The sequence below is a fragment of the Dermacentor andersoni genome, chromosome 1 (assembly GCF_023375885.2).
Source record: "Dermacentor andersoni chromosome 1, qqDerAnde1_hic_scaffold, whole genome shotgun sequence".
NCBI lineage: Eukaryota > Metazoa > Arthropoda > Arachnida > Ixodida > Ixodidae > Dermacentor > Dermacentor andersoni.
The window spans coordinates 413,406,875-413,425,259 of NC_092814.1; the positions used below are offsets into that span (position 1 = coordinate 413,406,875).

The window sequence follows — 18,385 nt, forward strand, 5'->3', positions numbered from 1 at the left end:
GCCAATAATATGAATAGTGACACGTTGTTACTAGTAAAAAACACGATTTAAGCCGCTAACGCTACGTTCAGCACTGCCGCGCCCAACTTCTACAACGCCTGTGAGAACTTCACCAAGCAATGGTTGTTCTTGGCAATACTAAGAACTTGCGAATTTTGTGTACCGTTCATGCTTAACTTTGTAGTGCACTGTGGCTTAGTGAAGCACCACGATTGCGTGTAGCATATGTACAGTCGCGATCAAAAATACGCGGCCCACGGCTCCAGTCGGCGGAGCGGCCGCGAGCCGCACCGCGGCGCTCGCGTCGGCGCTGCGAGAGTTTGCGCTCTGACGACAGGTATCTCCCTCGCTCTCGGGCGGATACGTAACGGACGATACGTAACGGGCGGATACGTAACGGATACGGACGATACGTAGGGAGATACCTGTCGTCAGAGCGCAAACTCTCGCAGCGCCGACGCGAGCGCCGCGGTGCGGCTCGCGGCCGCTCCGCCGACTGGAGCCGTGGGCCGCGTATTTTTGACCGCGACTGTACATGTACGTACACATCTTACCTGATAGACGGCGAACGGGGTCTTGTACAAATATCCGCTGAAGAAGAAAAGATTACACCTTCACATGTGTTAAAACAGATGCCAAACTTTAAAAAACAGACGTACAACGAACCTCCGCACGTTAAAATAGCAAAAGCATCACTTAATAGGCGAAAACTATTGAAAACTTTGCAAGCGCCATGGCAAGCGCAATGCCGCCATTGCTGCTGATATTGATGTTGATCAGGCTGTCCCCTTGCAATCGAGTCGGCAAGCGCGTGGAAGCGCGTTTCTTTATTCTATGGAAGCGCAATTGGCGCAATGTAGCCAAAATATATAAAGAAAACTGCATCAACTCCAAATACACACACGCAAAAGAAAATCGTCGGGATTCTCTATAACGACGTTTCCAACCCCTTGACCGATATTTCATACAGCTCGTTGCATTAATTAAAATACCTGCCGTGCATTGTTTTCATAACGCGCAAAAAAAAATTCTGCGCTTAAGCTTACCCGCACAAACACGCGGCGCAAATTCGTAGAACGCCACCAGTGCAGCCCCCCACCCCCCAAGAAAATATATGTCTAGTCAATAATAATAGCATATAATTATAACGTGAGCGTCCGCGCAATCAATGGAGAATTCAATTTTATTTGTTATAGAAAATCAAATGCAATGCAGTAAACAATGGATAGAATTAGGCATATAGCTTCCTGGAGTCTAAAAAAAATCTGCCTTGAAACTTGACGTGGTGACGCGGCAAATTGTGGGTATACGATTGAAAATAATTGCTATAGTGTGTTCGTGTACGAGTAAGCTTCTCAAAAGGAGTTTCAAGTGTTTCCATGGTATGGCAAGCTTATATCTTGATTCATCAAGTTTTTTTTATTCAAATTGGTCAATTATGTTTAAAAAGCGAATTGGAAATCCCAATGGTTTTGTTTTTTACCGGGGGAACACAGAGTTGAGCCCCTGTTTTGAAACAAACTTTTATTTAAAGGTAGGTACAAGTAACACTGACACCCTCACTCATGAAAATCCCAATGGTTTTGTTTTTTACCGGGGGGAACACAGAGTTGAGCCACTGTTTTTAAACAAACTTTTATTTAAAGGTAGTTACAAGTAACACCGACACCCTCGCTCATGACCAAACAACTTTCACTCGCTGTGTCCAGACACTTGGTTCAAGTTGCATGTAATGCTTCATCTCCAAGCTTTGCGTGGTTTCTTAAAGGCATTGTGAAATCTACACGGTGTTTTTATTTTACACCTCCTCATCTCATAGCACAAGATCTGGAATGCGTGAACAAGAAGAATCAGGCCAGCACATATTCACAGAACTTAACTCTTCGCAGTGCAGTTGACAAGTGCAAAAATTACAGCAGAAACTGCCAGTCACATGATATGAGCAAAACATAACTGTTCTTTTTGCGGGAAAGCCTCAGTCCCAAGCCGACATTAACCCATATGGTGGTCATCACTGGCAATGTTTGAACGATTTTCATAAAATAGAGACTGAATGTCTGGAGTATTTATCATAAGGGAAGTAGAAACTCGCACGTCTTCTAAACAGCCCTTTGCAGTGCTAAATGTATGCTGGCTATTGATAGTAATAAATAGTATGACTGTTACAACTGTAAACAAGACAAAAGCTCACAGGAATATGAAGGCTTGAAGTGATAAACAGTGCTTGGAGGGGGAATGTAGCTGGAGTGAACCTTTTGACAAAGATTTGTCTTCGTCAGTGCCACAATTAAGTTCAGCACAGCAATCTTTATGCACGCTTAGCTCACTTTCCCACACCCTCAATGTAGGATGAAGAGGAGAATAAGATAGTGCGTAGAATGAAGTTGAAGTGTAGAAAAGAAATGGGGAGACAGTGAAAGAGAAGGTAGGAGCACTGTTGTAGATTATTCTTCCAAGGTTACTCTTCCAAAAGAAAAAAAGAAAAATATTAAATGTGTAGGGAAGCATTGCCAATTGTTATTATGCCTACTCAAGTAAGAGATGCACCACAAGGGAGGCAATATAAAACTGATCTGATATGTAGAGTGGCCTAAAGCTTTCTGCATAGTCTTTACAATCATTATGACACTGTCTGCTGCAGCCAAATATGCAGAAGATTTAATTGAGTGCTCATGACCAGAGCAACTTATCCAGACTGCACACAATACCACTGCATATGCCCTCTATTTTGGTAATCTGAAAAATAAAAGTTTATTCAAATGGGCAATAAGAACATCACATGGAACACAAAATCTAGATCGAATTATGAGGCATGCCACAGTGCGGGACTCAGTATTATTTTTGACCACCTTGGGTTTTGTGATGTGCACTTAAATTCAACTACACGCTTTTTTTTTTCATTTCACCACCACTGAAATGCAGCCACCTTTGCTGGGATTGAACCCGCAAGCTCGAGCTCAGCAGTGCAACATCATAACTACTGCGCTACTGAGTGTTTACACAAATTTATAAGTAGCAAAACACATTGGAGGCTTTTGCACACTGAAACACTACACACCATCCAATGCACTTCCTTACATCTATGTACAGACATACTTACCAGCGGCTCATATGACAAGCATGGAGGCGTGCTCTAACACACTACCATCCAACAGCTGCCACATACCAGAGATGACCACTGGGTCTGTACCTATTTTCACAGAACACTTACCAGCAGCTCATACAACAAGCATGGAGGCATCTCTCGTGCTCTAACACACATACCATCCAGCTGTGACATATGGCTGCACACCACAGACAAAAACAGACGGGCTAATCATCAGAGACCACATGTCATGATTTGTTAACATGCGAGCCCTCAACCTGCTTCAATAAGGCATGACAGCACAGCACTACTGCACCACTTCTCTCTTCCTAACTGCACTGGAGGCTAATTGTTACCAGTAATCGTGCCCTGCTGATGTGGTTATCTCTTCAGTTTCTATGTTGCTGTCCCTAAGCTGTTATTTAAGGACTTCCTTTTGAGCTTCAGTGGGCCTTGAAAGGCTAGATGATGGCTGCGACAATCTAGGGTTTTTTGTAGAGTGAAATCTTAACAGGTGCACAACTTTTTTGTTGGCTGGTTCATTTGAATGGTCTGGCATCTTTCCTTTTGGGTCACTTTCACTTTCAACAAGCATGAAAACTGGCTCAAACAAATTGTTTGCCTTCTCAGCCACACCCTCAGAGACTTCACCATCTGATATTGCCTGTCTGACTGAGTCCATTTTTGCTCTTAAGAGTGCTGAGCTTGACACTGCTTTGGCTGCTTCCAGCTTTGTTATACTCTGTACAATGTGCAATGCCTGACTTGCCTCACATGCTTCTTCGGGTGAGCTCTCATGGGCCTTGTTGCTGCTAGTTGTATTAGCGATGACCACACAGTGAATGTGCTTGCACACTGTAAAGTGTATAAGATGGTCATAGCAAGTGCACATGTAAGTATGCACACACACTGCGCATTCCTTGCACCTCAAAGGACAGCAAGCACCATCTCCCACTTTTGACACTTTATATGAGAGCCCTTTAATAGACTGAGATGGCACAGTCCATATGCCATCTTCATTTAATTTGGCACAAGCTGCCATTTCACTGCCAGACCTGTGGTTCTTCTGAATTCTGCTCAGCTTCTTACCCTTTGCCCCTTTCATCATCTGGATAGCCCTTTTCATTAAAAAATGATTTGTCAAGTCCATGAGGGCAGAAATTAGTTTGTCACCATGCTTATTCTGTTTTCTCTCCAGCATAGTATGCTTTAACGTCCTGTGCTTGCTCTCGAGGTGCATGTTAGTGTTGACAGCTGCTCTAGTCCTAAAGCAATAGGCCCACTCTTGCGGCCTAACTGCATAGTGGTCATTGAAGTACTTCAGGAAGTCCCTCAGTTTTTCTTCCTCGCTAGAAAGGAATTGCTTAAAATAATCTTCAAATGCCTTTTCCGCGAGGAACTCTAAGAGTAGCCACACACTATGGTAAACATGTGGCCTTAGCTGTTTCTCTACTCATTCGAGTATCTTCTTACGCCAATTGTTATCCACATGCCAGGCACAGAGAAGTTTCTGTTTTGCGGTGCCCATGACCATGGACCATGCTTTGTAGAATTGCGACGCATCATCAGATATCAATGTCTTAGCGGCCACTTTTTTGGCCATGGCCGACTCCAGATATTTGAAGAATGCTGTCAAAGTTTGCTCGTTCATCCGGTTGCAGATGAAATAAGCTATAGCTACACCTGATCCTACTTTATCTAGCACCAGAAGAGTGGTCAGCTCAAACTGGTACTCTGTAGTTCCATGTGTGGAGTCAAGACATACAGTCCCTGCAGAGCCCAATTTTTCTAGTAGCTCCTTCTGAGGCTCTGTCATCAGAACAAGAGCAAAGTCCGCTGAAGGAAATGTACCACTTGGGTCCACTGCACCTTGTGCCTTGTATAGGCGGACAAGTGTTTAACCTTTTTCTTTCATCACAATCTTGGAAGAACGCTAACATAATCCTAATCCATAAGAAAGGGGACGCCAAAAACTTGAAAAATTATAGACCGATCAGCTTACTGTCCGTTGCCTACAAAATATTTACTAAGGTAATCGCAAATAGAATCAGGAACACCTTAGACTTCTGTCAAGCAAAGGACCAGGCAGGATTCCGTAAAGGCTACTCAACAATAGATCATATTCACACTATCAATCAGGTGATAGAGAAATGTGCGGAATATAACCAACCCTTATATATAGCTTTCATTGATTATGAAAAGCGTTTGATTCTGTCGAAACCTCAGCAGTCATGGAGGCATTAAGGAATCAGGGTGTAGACGAGCCGTATGTAAAAATACTGAAAAATATCTATAGCGGCTCCACAGCCACCGTAGTCCTCCATAAAGAAAGCAACAAAATCCCAATAAAGAAAGGCGTCAGGCAGGGAGATACGATCTCTCCAATGCTATTCACAGCGTGTTTACAGGAGGTATTCAGAGACCTGGATTGGGAAGAATTGGGGATAAAAATTAATGGAGAATACCTTAGTAACTTGCGATTCGCTGATGATATTGCCTTGCTTAGTAACTCAGGGGACCAATTGCAATGCATGCTCACTGACCTGGAGAGGCAAAGCAGAAGAGTGGGTCTAAAAATTAATCTGCAGAAAACTAAAGTAATGTTTAACAGTCTCGGAAGAGAACAGCAATTTACAATAGGCAGCGAGGCACTGGAAGTCGTAAGGGAATACATCTACTTAGGGCAGGTAGTGACGGCGGATCCGGATCATGAGACGGAAATAATCAGAAGAATAAGAATGGGCTGGGGTGCGTTTGGCAGGCATTCTCAGATCATGAACAGCAGGTTGCCATTATCCCTCAAGAGAAAAGTGTATAATAGCTGTGTCTTACCAGTACTCACCTGCGGGGCAGAAACCTGGAGGCTTACGAAAAGGGTTCTACTCAAATTGAGGACGACGCAACGAGCTATGGAAAGAAGAATGATAGGTGTAACGTTAAGGGATAAGAAAAGAGCAGATTGGGTGAGGGAACAAACGCGAGTTAATGACATCTTAGTTGAAATCAAGAAAAAGAAATGGGCATGGGCAGGACATGTAATGAGGAGGGAAGATAACCGATGGTCATTAAGGGTTACGGACTGGATCCCAAGGGAAGGGAAGCGTAGCAGGGGGCGGCAGAAAGTTAGGTGGGCGGATGAGATTAAGAAGTTTGCAGGGACGGCATGGCCGCAATTAGTACATGACCGGGGTTGTTGGAGAAGTATGGGAGAGGCCTTTGCCCTGCAGTGGGCGTAACCAGGCTGATGATGATGATGATGATGATTTCATCACAAGCACCCATGTGTCTACACTGATAGCGTCATTAGTGTGACAATGTTCAGGAGCAGCAATGTTAAACTGCTGTTTGATGTTATGCAGGGTTGAGCACTCTGCCAAGTGCACTGGCCTCAGCTTGGATGCCACAGATGTTCTTATTCGCTTTAGAATTGTTTTCATGGGCACACCCCTTTCTAGGTTCTCTGCTACGCTGGCCTTTTCCTTGTCACTCATTCTCAAGTGCTGAATTTCTGGTTTATGACCGTAATAGTTTCTTTTATACCTGACTTTTATGGTGATGCCTTCAGGTGTCGGACTCTGAGTGTTGTCCATTGCGACGGTAATAAATGAAAGACATATCTTACCAGCCCTACAGCTCCCCTGACTTTTCTCCCGACGGTCACTATGACCTTCCTTTTTCCTTGCCTCACCTGATCTATTACAGTAATAGTGGATCCTTGTCTCTCCACTAGCCAGCTTTTTGGGGTCCCTGGGCAAAATGAGCCAGCAGTTTTGGCTACCCTCTTCTTCTGCTTTCCATTCATGAAATTCTGTAATAAAAGCACAAAATAGCATTAGATAGGGACAAGTACTATTGGGAGAGAGATGCAAACAAATATAATCACTCTGAAGGCTTTGGACACGGGCTAATGTAGCATTTATTTTACTCCCTCACCTTCAACTCGACTGTGTCATGAGGTCACCCTTGATATTACTCAAATTTATGTTAAAATTGAATTTCAAATGCAATGCGCCATAACTTCAAAAAATTTATCATATTAGTTTTGTTTTAATAAGAAACAAATATGAAACTTAAGCATGATCTATGCTCACTCCTTCCTCAATATCGAATCAGACTGTACATTCATAGCAATGCTGTTACGATAAGACAAAGACGAACTGAGAGCACATGGTGCAAGCTACGCCCCAGAACAGTGTGAATCCCTTCTCTCAGTTTCTTCTTGAAAAGCTCCTTCTTTTCAAGAAGAGCTTGATTTTTTACTGTAGATAGGGGCTTGGCGAGGGAGTGTTCCATCGTCACGCGGTTATGATCTGGCTTGGGCATGCGCCTGGTTCGAAGAGGCAGCATTATGTGTGATTTCAATAAACCAGTTGCTAGTCTGCGTTTGTCCTGTCTTCTTCTACGCTGGTGTCTTTTCCCAAGCGCAGTTTAAGTTCACAAAAAGATGTCTTACCAAGTAGCCTCCTAACACACTCTTCTTAAAGAAAAAAGGATTGCGCGTGCGTCAAATTTCGCTCTACTTTATGAAATCTACAACCAGAGTCCTTCAATTGAAGGACTGTGGTACTACTAAAGAATTTTCCCAAAGTATGCCGGTAGACCAAGCCGCTGACAGCCGCAATTGCAAGTGTGGTCCTGGACCTACGTCGGCCTGCATTCGGACCTATTGCGGCCTGAACTGAGGCGGAGACTACACCACGCACGCAAGTAGCGCAGCGCAACGTCAGAACGCAGAGGAAATCCCTCCTCTCGTTTAAGTAAAAAAAAAAAAAGGGGGGGGGTGTTGCGCGAGCGTCACATTTCGCTCTATTCTATGAAATGTACTGCTAAAGAGTTTGCCCACAATACGCTGGGAAACCATCCCAGCGACATCCGCAAATTCATGTATGGTCCCGGTTCTGCGTCTCTGCCGCATTGCAACGTGCACTGAGGCGAAGACTAGGCCACGCACGCATGTGGCACAGAGCAACGTCAGAACGCAGAAAAGCTTACTCCTGTCGCTTAAAAAAAAATAAGAAGATGTACAAACGTCAAATTTCACTCCACTTGCTGTGCAGGAAAGCAGACAATGCCAAACGTATGTCATGTAGCGCATCGCTGGGAGCGCGCACACATGACTATACTATAGATGGATAATCATACAAACTATATTTAACGAGGATACAAACTTCAAAATACCCCAAGGAAATAAATTAGGCACCTGCGCAAAAGCTGCTCTTCGCGAAACAGATGGAGAAAGAGTAAACAAATGCCCGCAAAGCATAAACAACTGCCTTTTTGGAGGCACACTGCACAACAAGAAATTAAAAAAAGTTCGAGATATAATATTGCGTTTAAACGTCATTTGCTCACGATGACTGAGAATAAACTTAATAAAACTGTTCCTCACCCTTATTGTTCCGGAACACCAAGTGCACGTAGTCAGCCTCGAAGTTGTGCGCAGCGATCTGGTGCACCGAATACTTCTCCATTGTAGGCAGGGAAGTGCCACATACGTCGCATTTCATCAATTTCTTGACATCCACGGCCATTTTGTGAACGTTCCTGATGTGTTGCAGCATGTTCTTCCTCTGTAATAATAGTTTGCTGCAAAATTCGCAGCGACGATCGTCATCGCCGATGGCAGCTCGATCACAGACGTGCGCCATTCCGAAGCGGAGTAGGCGGCGTTTGGAAGCACGTGGTTTCTGTGTCATTGCACGCACTAGGGTTGTTGTATAAATCCTGCTGCCACGCGCGTGCACCCAGCGCCGGCCATAATCCGGCAGCAATACAGGGAAGAAACCTCCCCAATCACGTGACACACTAGGTATTCAGTGGCCCCATAGGGACAGTTGGAAACCAACTTAGGGAACCAACATCCGGGAACGCAGGGTCACGTGGATGCTGCTTTCTATTGTTCACCGGCCTCAGCCGGCCTGCGGGGAGACGCATGTGGAATGACGGTATATGTGTCTGCGAGGCTCGTGTTGTAAGAGGCTTCGTCTAAAACGTGGATATGGCTACGCAAATAACGCGTTCTCAAAGTAAAATCTTCATAAAATGTTTCCATTCACGCATATTACATCTTTACTCACCCACGATGCATGACCAAGCGAAGAAAAGCAAGAACAGACGACCAACTGTTTCAAAGCGAGGCGAACCTTGTCGTCTGTCCTCCAACTTTAGCGGCCCGCTGATACTTTTTACGTAACATGTAGTTGTACACACAATAACAAGTTTTCATAGTTAAACAAAACATGTTTTCACGTAATAATAAAGCTAAAACAGCTTTTCACGTGCGGTTCTAATAGAAAATGAATCATTGTGACAGACTGAACGGTACTTGCCAAGCGGGTGTTCAAGGTGTTCTGTCTCTACGAGAACGATGCCAATCCGAATCCACAACATACCGGCATTCCCATGCATACCACAGCGCAGCAGCGCCAGATTTCCCTCTAGGTAATGTAGTGAGAAACTCTATGGAAACATTATCTCCCCGATTAAAAGCCGCCATACTGCACAGTGTAGCCAGACCGGGCCAGGCTTCGCAGCGCCCCCTAATGTTGATTTGAGTTGCGAATAGTTATACAGTACTTTGGTTATAAAGTACAGTAAGTCTAGTTAATAAATTTTATTGGGATGTGAGGTTTTATTTTGTTAAATCGAGAACTTCGTCAAATTGAAACCACTTGATTAGATCACGCAACATGCCATAAAATTGATACAATGGCCAAAAATGTCGTTTTTGCCTACGTTCACACTTATTGTAGCAGTTGAGCATGTACTCTGCCTTAACGGAAGAAACGATTAAACATTCTTAAAAGCTATATGTCAGTGATACTAAAATCCCCAGAACTCAATTAGACCTACTATACCCACATTTTTCTTTTTAATTATGGCAAATCAGGCAAGATATTAGTTGATTCTAGGTTTTCAGTGCTCATGAATGTGACAGTGAAATTATTGAATGTCATGTACGATGTCTAGCTCATATACGAGGCGCTCTATGTGGGCGAAACAAGGGCTCAGATCGCTACAACCGCGGGCGAAATAGCTCTGAAGGCCTGCCAGTACACTTGTTCGGCGTCTCCGTGCTTGTACTGCGACAGGAGACGTGACATGTCCTTTGAAAGTAGCCGCTTTCCACTCTTGGTATACTTCGCCGCAGTACACTGCGCATGCTTGATTGCGCGACACTGGTGCCTTGCGGCGAAGCTGACTTTAGGCAAACGGCATTATGCAACGCTCGAGCCATCTTGATCGTCACTGCGGATAGAGAACGCATGCACGTTGAAGCTATTTGAGCTGCATCATTTTGTCGATGTTTACCCTCTTCACTAAATGAAAGGATAACGTACGCCTGTGTTGGTGACTTAAAAGATTGATAAAAAGCCTCATGGTAACCTATGTGCAGTCAGTCAAAAAACACTATTGATTCAGGTGTCCACGCTCCTGTAAAAAAAAATGAAATTGAGTGATGACCCTCTGGAGGTGGATCCGCACCTATGTAAGCACAGCCGGCTCCTCAGTCACAAAGTAGGAGCTGAGGAGAACTTTTTAATGCTCATTATACGACATTGATATTGATTAATTTGTGGTCAGCCAGTAACAAACGCATTGCACTAAACAGTGAGACTTTGTCTTAATCCGCAACGCTTATGAGGCGAACAGGAGAGCAAAAGGTGAAAACAATGTTTTCATACAAGGCAAGTCATCCATGTAGTGGAATTGCGTTTATCGTTGGTGTAATGTTGACGCACTTACTTTCTGAAGTCAAACTTTTACTGCAACTTAGTTTCCGTTGGTGCAAGTGCTTCTACTGGAAACATCCAAACTATTATTGCCGTCTTGTAGTTTTAGAAGTTTTCCTCTGGTCTTAAGTCTTTTCTAAATCTAGAAGCGGTGGCTGATTGCACAAACCACGTACATAGCTGAGTGTTACTGTACAGCTTTCACTAGGGTCTACTGCCATGAAATTGCATGACGACCATTTTTTAGCATACATTTGTTCCGTATTCTTCCGCAGGGCGTAGTGTTTTGCCAGTGTGGCTGTACAGCCCTCACAACGATCTACGGCTCAGATTGTATGGCGTGTTACGTTTCGCCTACAACGCGCGGTAATGCCGGCGCGGATGCAACGGACGCCGGGGCTTTGTTCAAAGCGGCGGACATTTTGGCCCGTTCGACGCCGCCGCAACGCCTACCCGCCAAGCGTGTCCAGGCGTGTTTCAGTGCCACGTGTCTTCGTGTGTGCGTGTGTGTGTGTGTGCCCGCGCTTGTCAAAGCGCGGCAGCCGGGGAGCGGAGCTCCCCAAGTGAAGGTTGGCGATGCGTCACTACACTCGGTTCAGCAGGTCTCTCGGCTCGACCGTTCGCGCCGTCGTGGGCTCATGCTCCGCCGTCCCGTGACCTTCATCCCGTGACCTTCATCCCGTGACCTTCCCTTTTGGACCGCGACGCCGAGAGTATAAGAGCAGCTGCCCCCGGACGCCAGGAGAGAGGCTCCGATTTGTACTGTTGAGTTACGTGCTCTCGCGTCTCTCCACTTCGGTCGAACTGACCGGCCGCTCTTTTGCTATGTTAGAATAAACAAGTTGTTCTGTTACCAGTCTTCTCTTGCTTTGCCGGGACCTTCGGATGCTTCCAGTGCCCCAGGCCGCCAGGCCAACGCTACCCTTGGGGCTTGCGACCCATTCGCAATAACGGGCGCCAGCACCGAGACCCCATCAACTCGTGCCAGCGGTGCGATTACATCTGGTTGCCAGCGGTGAGATCGCGACAACGGAGGCCAGCAGCGAAGAGATGCGGTTGACTGTATGCTGAGCAGCACAACGACCATCCGGGAGCAGCGCAACGAGCCCTGTGTGATGACTGGTTGCCTGCAGCGGAACGACTGCGCTGAAGTCTTGGCTGCAAGGTTTGGTGAGTGCGGGACTTTCTTCTTCTGAGTTTTGCCAGGCTTTTGTTAGTGTTAGAAACAGAGCTGGTAATTGTGGTTGTCGTTGCTACCGGGTTAGTTGCGGCAAGACAATAGTAGGCAGTAGAGAAAGCAGCATTCAGAACAGCCATGGATTTGAAGTCGTTGCGCAAACCGAAATTGCTGGAGCTTGCAAGAGAGTTGGGTCTGGATGTCTCAGACAAACTCAGAAAACCAGAACTGCTAAGGGCTATTCTTGAGTTAGAAGCTGAGGATGACGAGCTGTCGGAATGCCTTGAGACCATTGAGGAGAGGGAGACGGCAAAAAGACAGGAGCGCGAACTTAAAGAGCAAAAAGAGAAACAGGAGCGCGAACTTAAAGAACAAAAAGAGAAAGAAAAAGAAGAGCGCGACCGTCAACACGCGTTGGAAATGAAGCGTCTCGAGTTAGAGATGGAACGCGCTCGTAATGGAAGTCAGGCACACGGTGCAGGAGAACGAGTATTGTTCAAAATGACTGACCTGATGCGGCCGTTTAAGCTTGGAGAGGACATTGGTTTGTTCCTGGTTAACTTTGAGCGAACGTGCGAGAAGCAGGGGTTCTCTCGGGAAACGTGGCCACAGCGCTTGCTCACTTTGCTACCCGGCGAGGCGGCCGACGTAGTCGCTCGCTTGGAGAGAGAGGAGGCAGAGGATTTCGACAAAGTGAAATCGAGTCTGCTAAAAAAGTACCGGCTGTCAGCGGAGGCGTTCCGTCGGAAGTTTCGGGAAAATGAGAAAGGCAGAAGTGAGTCATATACAGAGTTTGCGTACAGGCTTATGTCAAACATGCAGGAGTGGCTCAAAGAAGAGAAAGCGTTTGGTGACCACGAGAAAGTTCTGCAGTGTTTCGGGCTAGAACAGTTTTATAGTCGGTTACCTGAGAACGTGCGGTACTGGGTCTTGGATAGGCCAGACGTTAGTACGGTGGCTAGAGCCGCTGAGTTAGCCGAGGAGTTTGTGACGCGTCGGGCTCGTGGAGCTAAGGACGGTCAAAAGGGTGAATTTGGCTCCAAGTTTGAGAGGCCGAAGTTCACACCCATGAGAGCAAAGGGGGATACACGTAGTGCGGATGCGAGTGAAAGCAGTCCGACCGAACGTAAGGAGACGGCGGCAACCGAAGCCGAACGCAGAAAGCGGTTCGAGACGAGGCAAGCGCGCGTTTGTTATACGTGCCAGAAGCCGGGTCACTTTTCGGCGCAGTGTCCAGAAACAAAAACAAAAGTCGTGTTTTTGTCTATATGCAGCACTGACGAGAACATGAAGCTCCTCGAGCCTTACATGCGAGACCTCCTCGTGAATGGGAAAGAGTGCCGAGTGCTTCGCGATTCCGCAGCTACAATGGATGTAGTTCACCCCTCTTACGTAGAACCCGATATGTTCACGGGCGAGTGCGCATGGATCAAGCAAGCAGTGGAAGCTCATAGCGTGTGTCTGCCGGTAGCAAAAGTGCTTATTGAAGGACCTTTCGGAGCACTTGAGACGGAGGCCGCAGTGTCATCTATGCTGCCCCCCCAGTACCCGTACCTATTTTCGAACAGGTCCGATCACCTCCTGCGCGAGAAGGGGCTTTTGTTTGGTGAGGCTAGCGTTCAGGCCTTAACCAGATCGAAGGTTCGGGAGCTCGCTGCAAAGGCGGTAGTTGCGGGGCCGACGTTGTTGAATGATGAGAAAGGGTCAGAGGCGCAGCAAGCTGGTATTCAGAGCACGCCCGAACGGGATAAAATTGAGCCTGTAGCGTTAAAGGCACCAGATACTGGAGAGGAAATTCCCGATGCGGGAAAGTTAGAAGAGCTTCCGGTCGAGCTTCCGGGACTAGGCTCAGTGACGAACAGGAAAGACACCGATCAAGTCATTAGTGACTTAATAAGTAAAGCATCGCTGTCGCCTGAGCAGAAAACCGAACTACACCAGCTCTTACAAGAGTTTCAAGGTCTGTTCTCTGAGAGGCCTGGTAGGACTTCTGTCCTTACTCATGACATAGAACTTACCTCCCCAGAGCCAGTACGATCCAAGGCGTACCGGGTGTCACCCCGCCAGAGCGATATTATGGAGGCTGAGGTAAAGAAAATGCTACAGCTCGGTGTTATTGAAGCGGGTGAGAGTGATTATACCTCCCCTTTGATTTTAGTTGAGGTACCGGGCAAGGAACCTCGTCCTTGCGTCGACTACCGCAGGCTTAATTCCATCACTAAGGATCAAATTTATCCGATCCCTAACATCGAGGAGCGCCTTGAGAGAGTGAGTAGCGCTCAGTTTATTTCCACCCTAGATCTTGTCAGGGGTTATTGGCAGGTTCCACTTACAGAAGAGGCTAGTAGGTATGCGGCGTTCATTTCACCAATGGGGACATTCCGTCCTAAAGTTTTGAGTTTTGGTTTGAAGAACGCGCCATACTGCTTTTCAAGCCTCATGGATAAAGTGTTGCGGGGACAGCAAGAATTCGCTTTACCGTATCTAGACGACGTAGCGATATTCTCCGCATCCTGGCCTGAGCATATGGCGCACTTGCGGGCAGTGCTAACCCGCCTGCGCGATGCGGGCTTGACAGTCAAGGCTCCCAAGTGCCAGTTAGCACAGGCCGAGGTTGTCTACCTCGGACACGTGATTGGTCGGGGTCGTCGCCGCCCCTCTGAAATAAAGGTGGCCGCTGTGCGAGACTTCCCGCAACCGCGCACGAAGACCGATATTCGGTCGTTCTTAGGTGTCGCCGGCTACTATCAGAGGTACATCCCCAGGTACTCTGATAACGCGGCTCCCTTGACGGATGCTCTAAGAAAGACAGAGCCGCAAACAGTCGTCTGGGATGAGACGAAGGAAAGAGCTTTTAGCGCCCTAAAGAGCGCCCTAACAAGCCAGCCTGTGCTACGATCGCCCGACTACACAAAAGGGTTCGTTGTTCAGTGTGATGCTAGTGAGCGAGGCATGGGCGTTGTACTGTGCCAACGGGAAAATGGAGGAGTAGAACACCCCGTCCTGTATGCTAGTCGTAAGCTGACCAGTCGTGAGCAGGCGTATAGCGCCACCGAGAAAGAGTGTGCGTGTATCGTGTGGGCCGTTCAGAAATTGTCATGTTACCTAGCCGGCTCGAGGTTTATCATTGAAACGGATCACTGCCCTCTCCAATGGCTGCAGACCATCTCTCCCAAAAATGGCCGCCTCCTGCGCTGGAGCCTCGCTTTGCAACAATATTCCTTTGAGGTGCGTTACAAAAAGGGGAGTCTCAACGGTAACGCCGATGGCTTAAGTCGAAGCCCCTAACGTGGGAATCAGCCTCAAAATTGCTTGTTACTGATGTTTTTCTTCCTGAGGCAGGATTTTTAACCTATTGCTTTTGTGTAGTGTTTCAAAGTGATGATGTGCTTTTTAGTGCAATTTTTCCGATTTGTGGACGCGTTCTGAGTGCTGCTAAACTACTGTAAGGAACTAGGCAGCAGTATAAAAGGGGAAAGAGCCTGGCAGGGCTTAGTGAGGGTTGTGCCGTGCTTGCTGACTGAGCGGTTGACTTTCGGCGTAGTTCTAACGCTTGCCGGAAACGAGAACAAAAATGTCAACTCTCCCGAAGTCACTTTGCAGTGTCCTGTGTGCACCTGAACGTGAGAACGAGGCCTTCTCTGTGCGCTGCGCTCAAGAAACGCCAAAGGACGCCCGACTACGGTTATGAGCATCATCGAGCGACATCCCTCCGGACAGCGGATGCAGTCCCCTGACCATCGGGATCTCCTTCCCCCGGCGGGGCGGTCTGTTACGTTTCGCCTACAACGCGCGGTAATGCCGGCGCGGATGCAACGGACGCCGGGGCTTTGTTCAAAGCGGCGGACATTTTGGCCCGTTCGACGCCGCCGCAACGCCTACCCGCCAAGCGTGTCCAGGCGTGTTTCAGTGCCACGTGTCTTCGTGTGTGCGTGTGTGTGTGTGTGCCCGCGCTTGTCAAAGCGCGGCAGCCGGGGAGCGGAGCTCCCCAAGTGAAGGTTGGCGATGCGTCACTACACTCGGTTCAGCAGGTCTCTCGGCTCGACCGTTCGCGCCGTCGTGGGCTCATGCTCCGCCGTCCCGTGACCTTCATCCCGTGACCTTCATCCCGTGACCTTCCCTTTTGGACCGCGACGCCGAGAGTATAAGAGCAGCTGCCCCCGGACGCCAGGAGAGAGGCTCCGATTTGTACTGTTGAGTTACGTGCTCTCCCGTCTCTCCACTTCGGTCGAACTGACCGGCCGCTCTTTTGCTATGTTAGAATAAACAAGTTGTTCTGTTACCAGTCTTCTCTTGCTTTGCCGGGACCTTCGGATGCTTCCAGTGCCCCAGGCCGCCAGGCCAACGCTACCCTTGGGGCTTGCGACCCATTCGCAATAACGGGCGCCAGCACCGAGACCCCATCAACTCGTGCCAGCGGTGCGATTCCAACAGGCGACGCAAGTTTTAGTACTTTCCGATACACAGCACAAAATGTTCCGTTCCTACGAATCTCCAAGTGTGTTGTTTGCTCAGTTACATCAAGAACTAATGCATCGGCACGGCAGTTGAATTCATAAACTTTCTGTTCCCGCGATTACACTGAAGTGTGTGGTATGCTCAACGACACTAATGAACAGTGCATCGGCACGACGTAATGCGTTGTCATTAAAGTCATCCGAGAAAACGCTTCACGTCCAAACGTACGTATCCCCCTGCGACTATCAGAATTTAATATGCTACCGCCGCAAAAAATAAATAAATAAATAAAAGCAACAAACTCGCATCGGCACGGCAGTCGAATTCGTAAACTGTTTCCGTTCCCGCGAATCTCCTGAAGTGTGCGGTATGCTGACCTTGCTCAACGACACTAATGAACAATGCATCGGCACGATGAAATGCTTTGCCACTAAAGTCATCCGAGAAAACACCTCACTTCCGAACGTATCCCCCGGCGACTATAAAAAATATTGGCAGAGGCTTAGCTTGGCTAAGCCTAGTGGATTGCGAAAACAATCTTCTGTTCAGGTTGTAGAGTTCCATACTGCTCATCGAACGTGTAGATGCAGTCTCGTCGCCATTTAAAGCATCCATAAGGCTTGCTGTCGAACGATCAGGTGTCGCCAAAGTCGCGTCAGCATTGAGAGCATGCATGATACTTGTAGATGCACCCAGATCAAGAGATGTTGAACGCATTTGCCTGGCTGCATAATATGCACGCCGTTTAGCTAAACGTTGTTCCCGCTCTTCATCCGTTTCTTCCGCACGCCGCCGCTTCTTAGCTGCAGCACATCGTTGCAGCTTCGCCTTATACATATCATCCGACATACCGTGGATGATTCGCTGGGACGACATGGGACGACTACGACGAGCCGAGTTGGGGGGCCGCTTTTCCACAGCTGGCATGACGTCACGTAGAGCGAGCGCCTCCCCAACGGCAGCGGCGCGTGGAGGATTCGCTGGGACGATCGCGACGAGCCGAGTTGGGGGGGGGGGGGGGGCACTTTTCCACAGCTGGCATGACGGATGGATGGATGGATGTTATGAGCGTCCCCTTTGGAACGGGGCGGTGGGTTGCGCCACCAAGCTCTTGCTACTATGCTGCCTAATATCCTACCTAGGTTAACCAACGAAAAAAGAAAAAAAAAAAACACTATGAACTACCGCGTCCAAACTTTCTGATCCCCTATTGCGAATTGTGCTTTTGTACGTCTCCGTCCCTTGTCGTTTCCCTACTTTTCCTCCACCAATCCTCCAATCGCCTCTTACTAATGTCTATTGCGGACCTGTCCGCTTTACCACTGCTCCCGCTGAACCCAAGGGCTTCAAGGAGGCCAGTGGTGCCTAAATCGACCGCTGGGTAGACATCTTCACATTCTAATAAAACATGCTCCGTCGTTTCCCTAGCTTTACCGCAGCAAGCACATGCTTCTTCTTCCTTCCTATATCTCGCTTTATAGGTGCGTGTTCTAAGGCATCCCGATCTCGCTTCGAAAAGTAATGAGCTTCCCTTTGAGTTATCATAAATGGTTTCTTTCCTGATTTCGTTTTTTCCTCTTAAGTAGTTACTCATGGCAGGTTTCTTTTCCATTGCCGCCACCCCATGAGATTAATTCAGCCTCTCTGACTTTCCGCTTGACCTTCCTTGTTGCTGTGTTGCCCACCCCACAGGCCGCATACTTGCTGGTAAGCTTCCTAGTTCTTTTCCTCCACTGTGAATCAATGTTTTGCCTGTACAGATACCTGAACACTCTCCCGGCCCATTAACTTTCTTCCATATTCCTCAGCCGTTCTTCATACTCAATTTTACTGCGAGCTTCCCTCACTTCAAAACTAGTCCAGCCCATATCCCCCTGCACAGCTTCACTTGTCTTCCCGTGAGCGCCCAATGCGAGGCGACCCACTGACCTT

General features: G+C 47.6%; 1 protein-coding gene across 1 annotated transcript; it reads right to left on the bottom strand.

The window, feature by feature from the left end:
• Positions 1-1,619: 1,619 nt before the first annotated feature.
• LOC129381808 (uncharacterized) lies at positions 1,620-8,992 on the bottom strand. The gene is made up of 4 exons (XM_055064985.2): positions 8,475-8,992; positions 6,774-6,893; positions 3,855-3,940; positions 1,620-1,827 (listed from the first exon to the last, which is right to left on the bottom strand). Exons 1-4 carry the CDS (start codon positions 8,779-8,781, stop codon positions 1,738-1,740), a joined length of 603 nt encoding a protein of 200 aa, XP_054920960.1. The 5' UTR covers positions 8,782-8,992; the 3' UTR covers positions 1,620-1,737.
• Between the last annotated feature and the right edge of the window lie 9,393 nt (positions 8,993-18,385).

Excerpts from the sequence above, each read along its gene's own strand:
- LOC129381808 (XM_055064985.2), bottom strand. The coding sequence starts at position 8,781 with ATGACACAGAAACCACGTGCTTCCAAACGCCGCCTACTCCGCTTCGGA. Across the intron at positions 6,894-8,474 it reads GGTGTTCCGGAACAATAAGG|AATTTCATGAATGGAAAGCA; the intron begins GTGAGGAACAGT and ends CTTTTATTACAG. Across the intron at positions 3,941-6,773 it reads CTATTACTGTAATAGATCAG|TGTGCAAGCACATTCACTGT; the intron begins GTGAGGCAAGGA and ends TACACTTTACAG.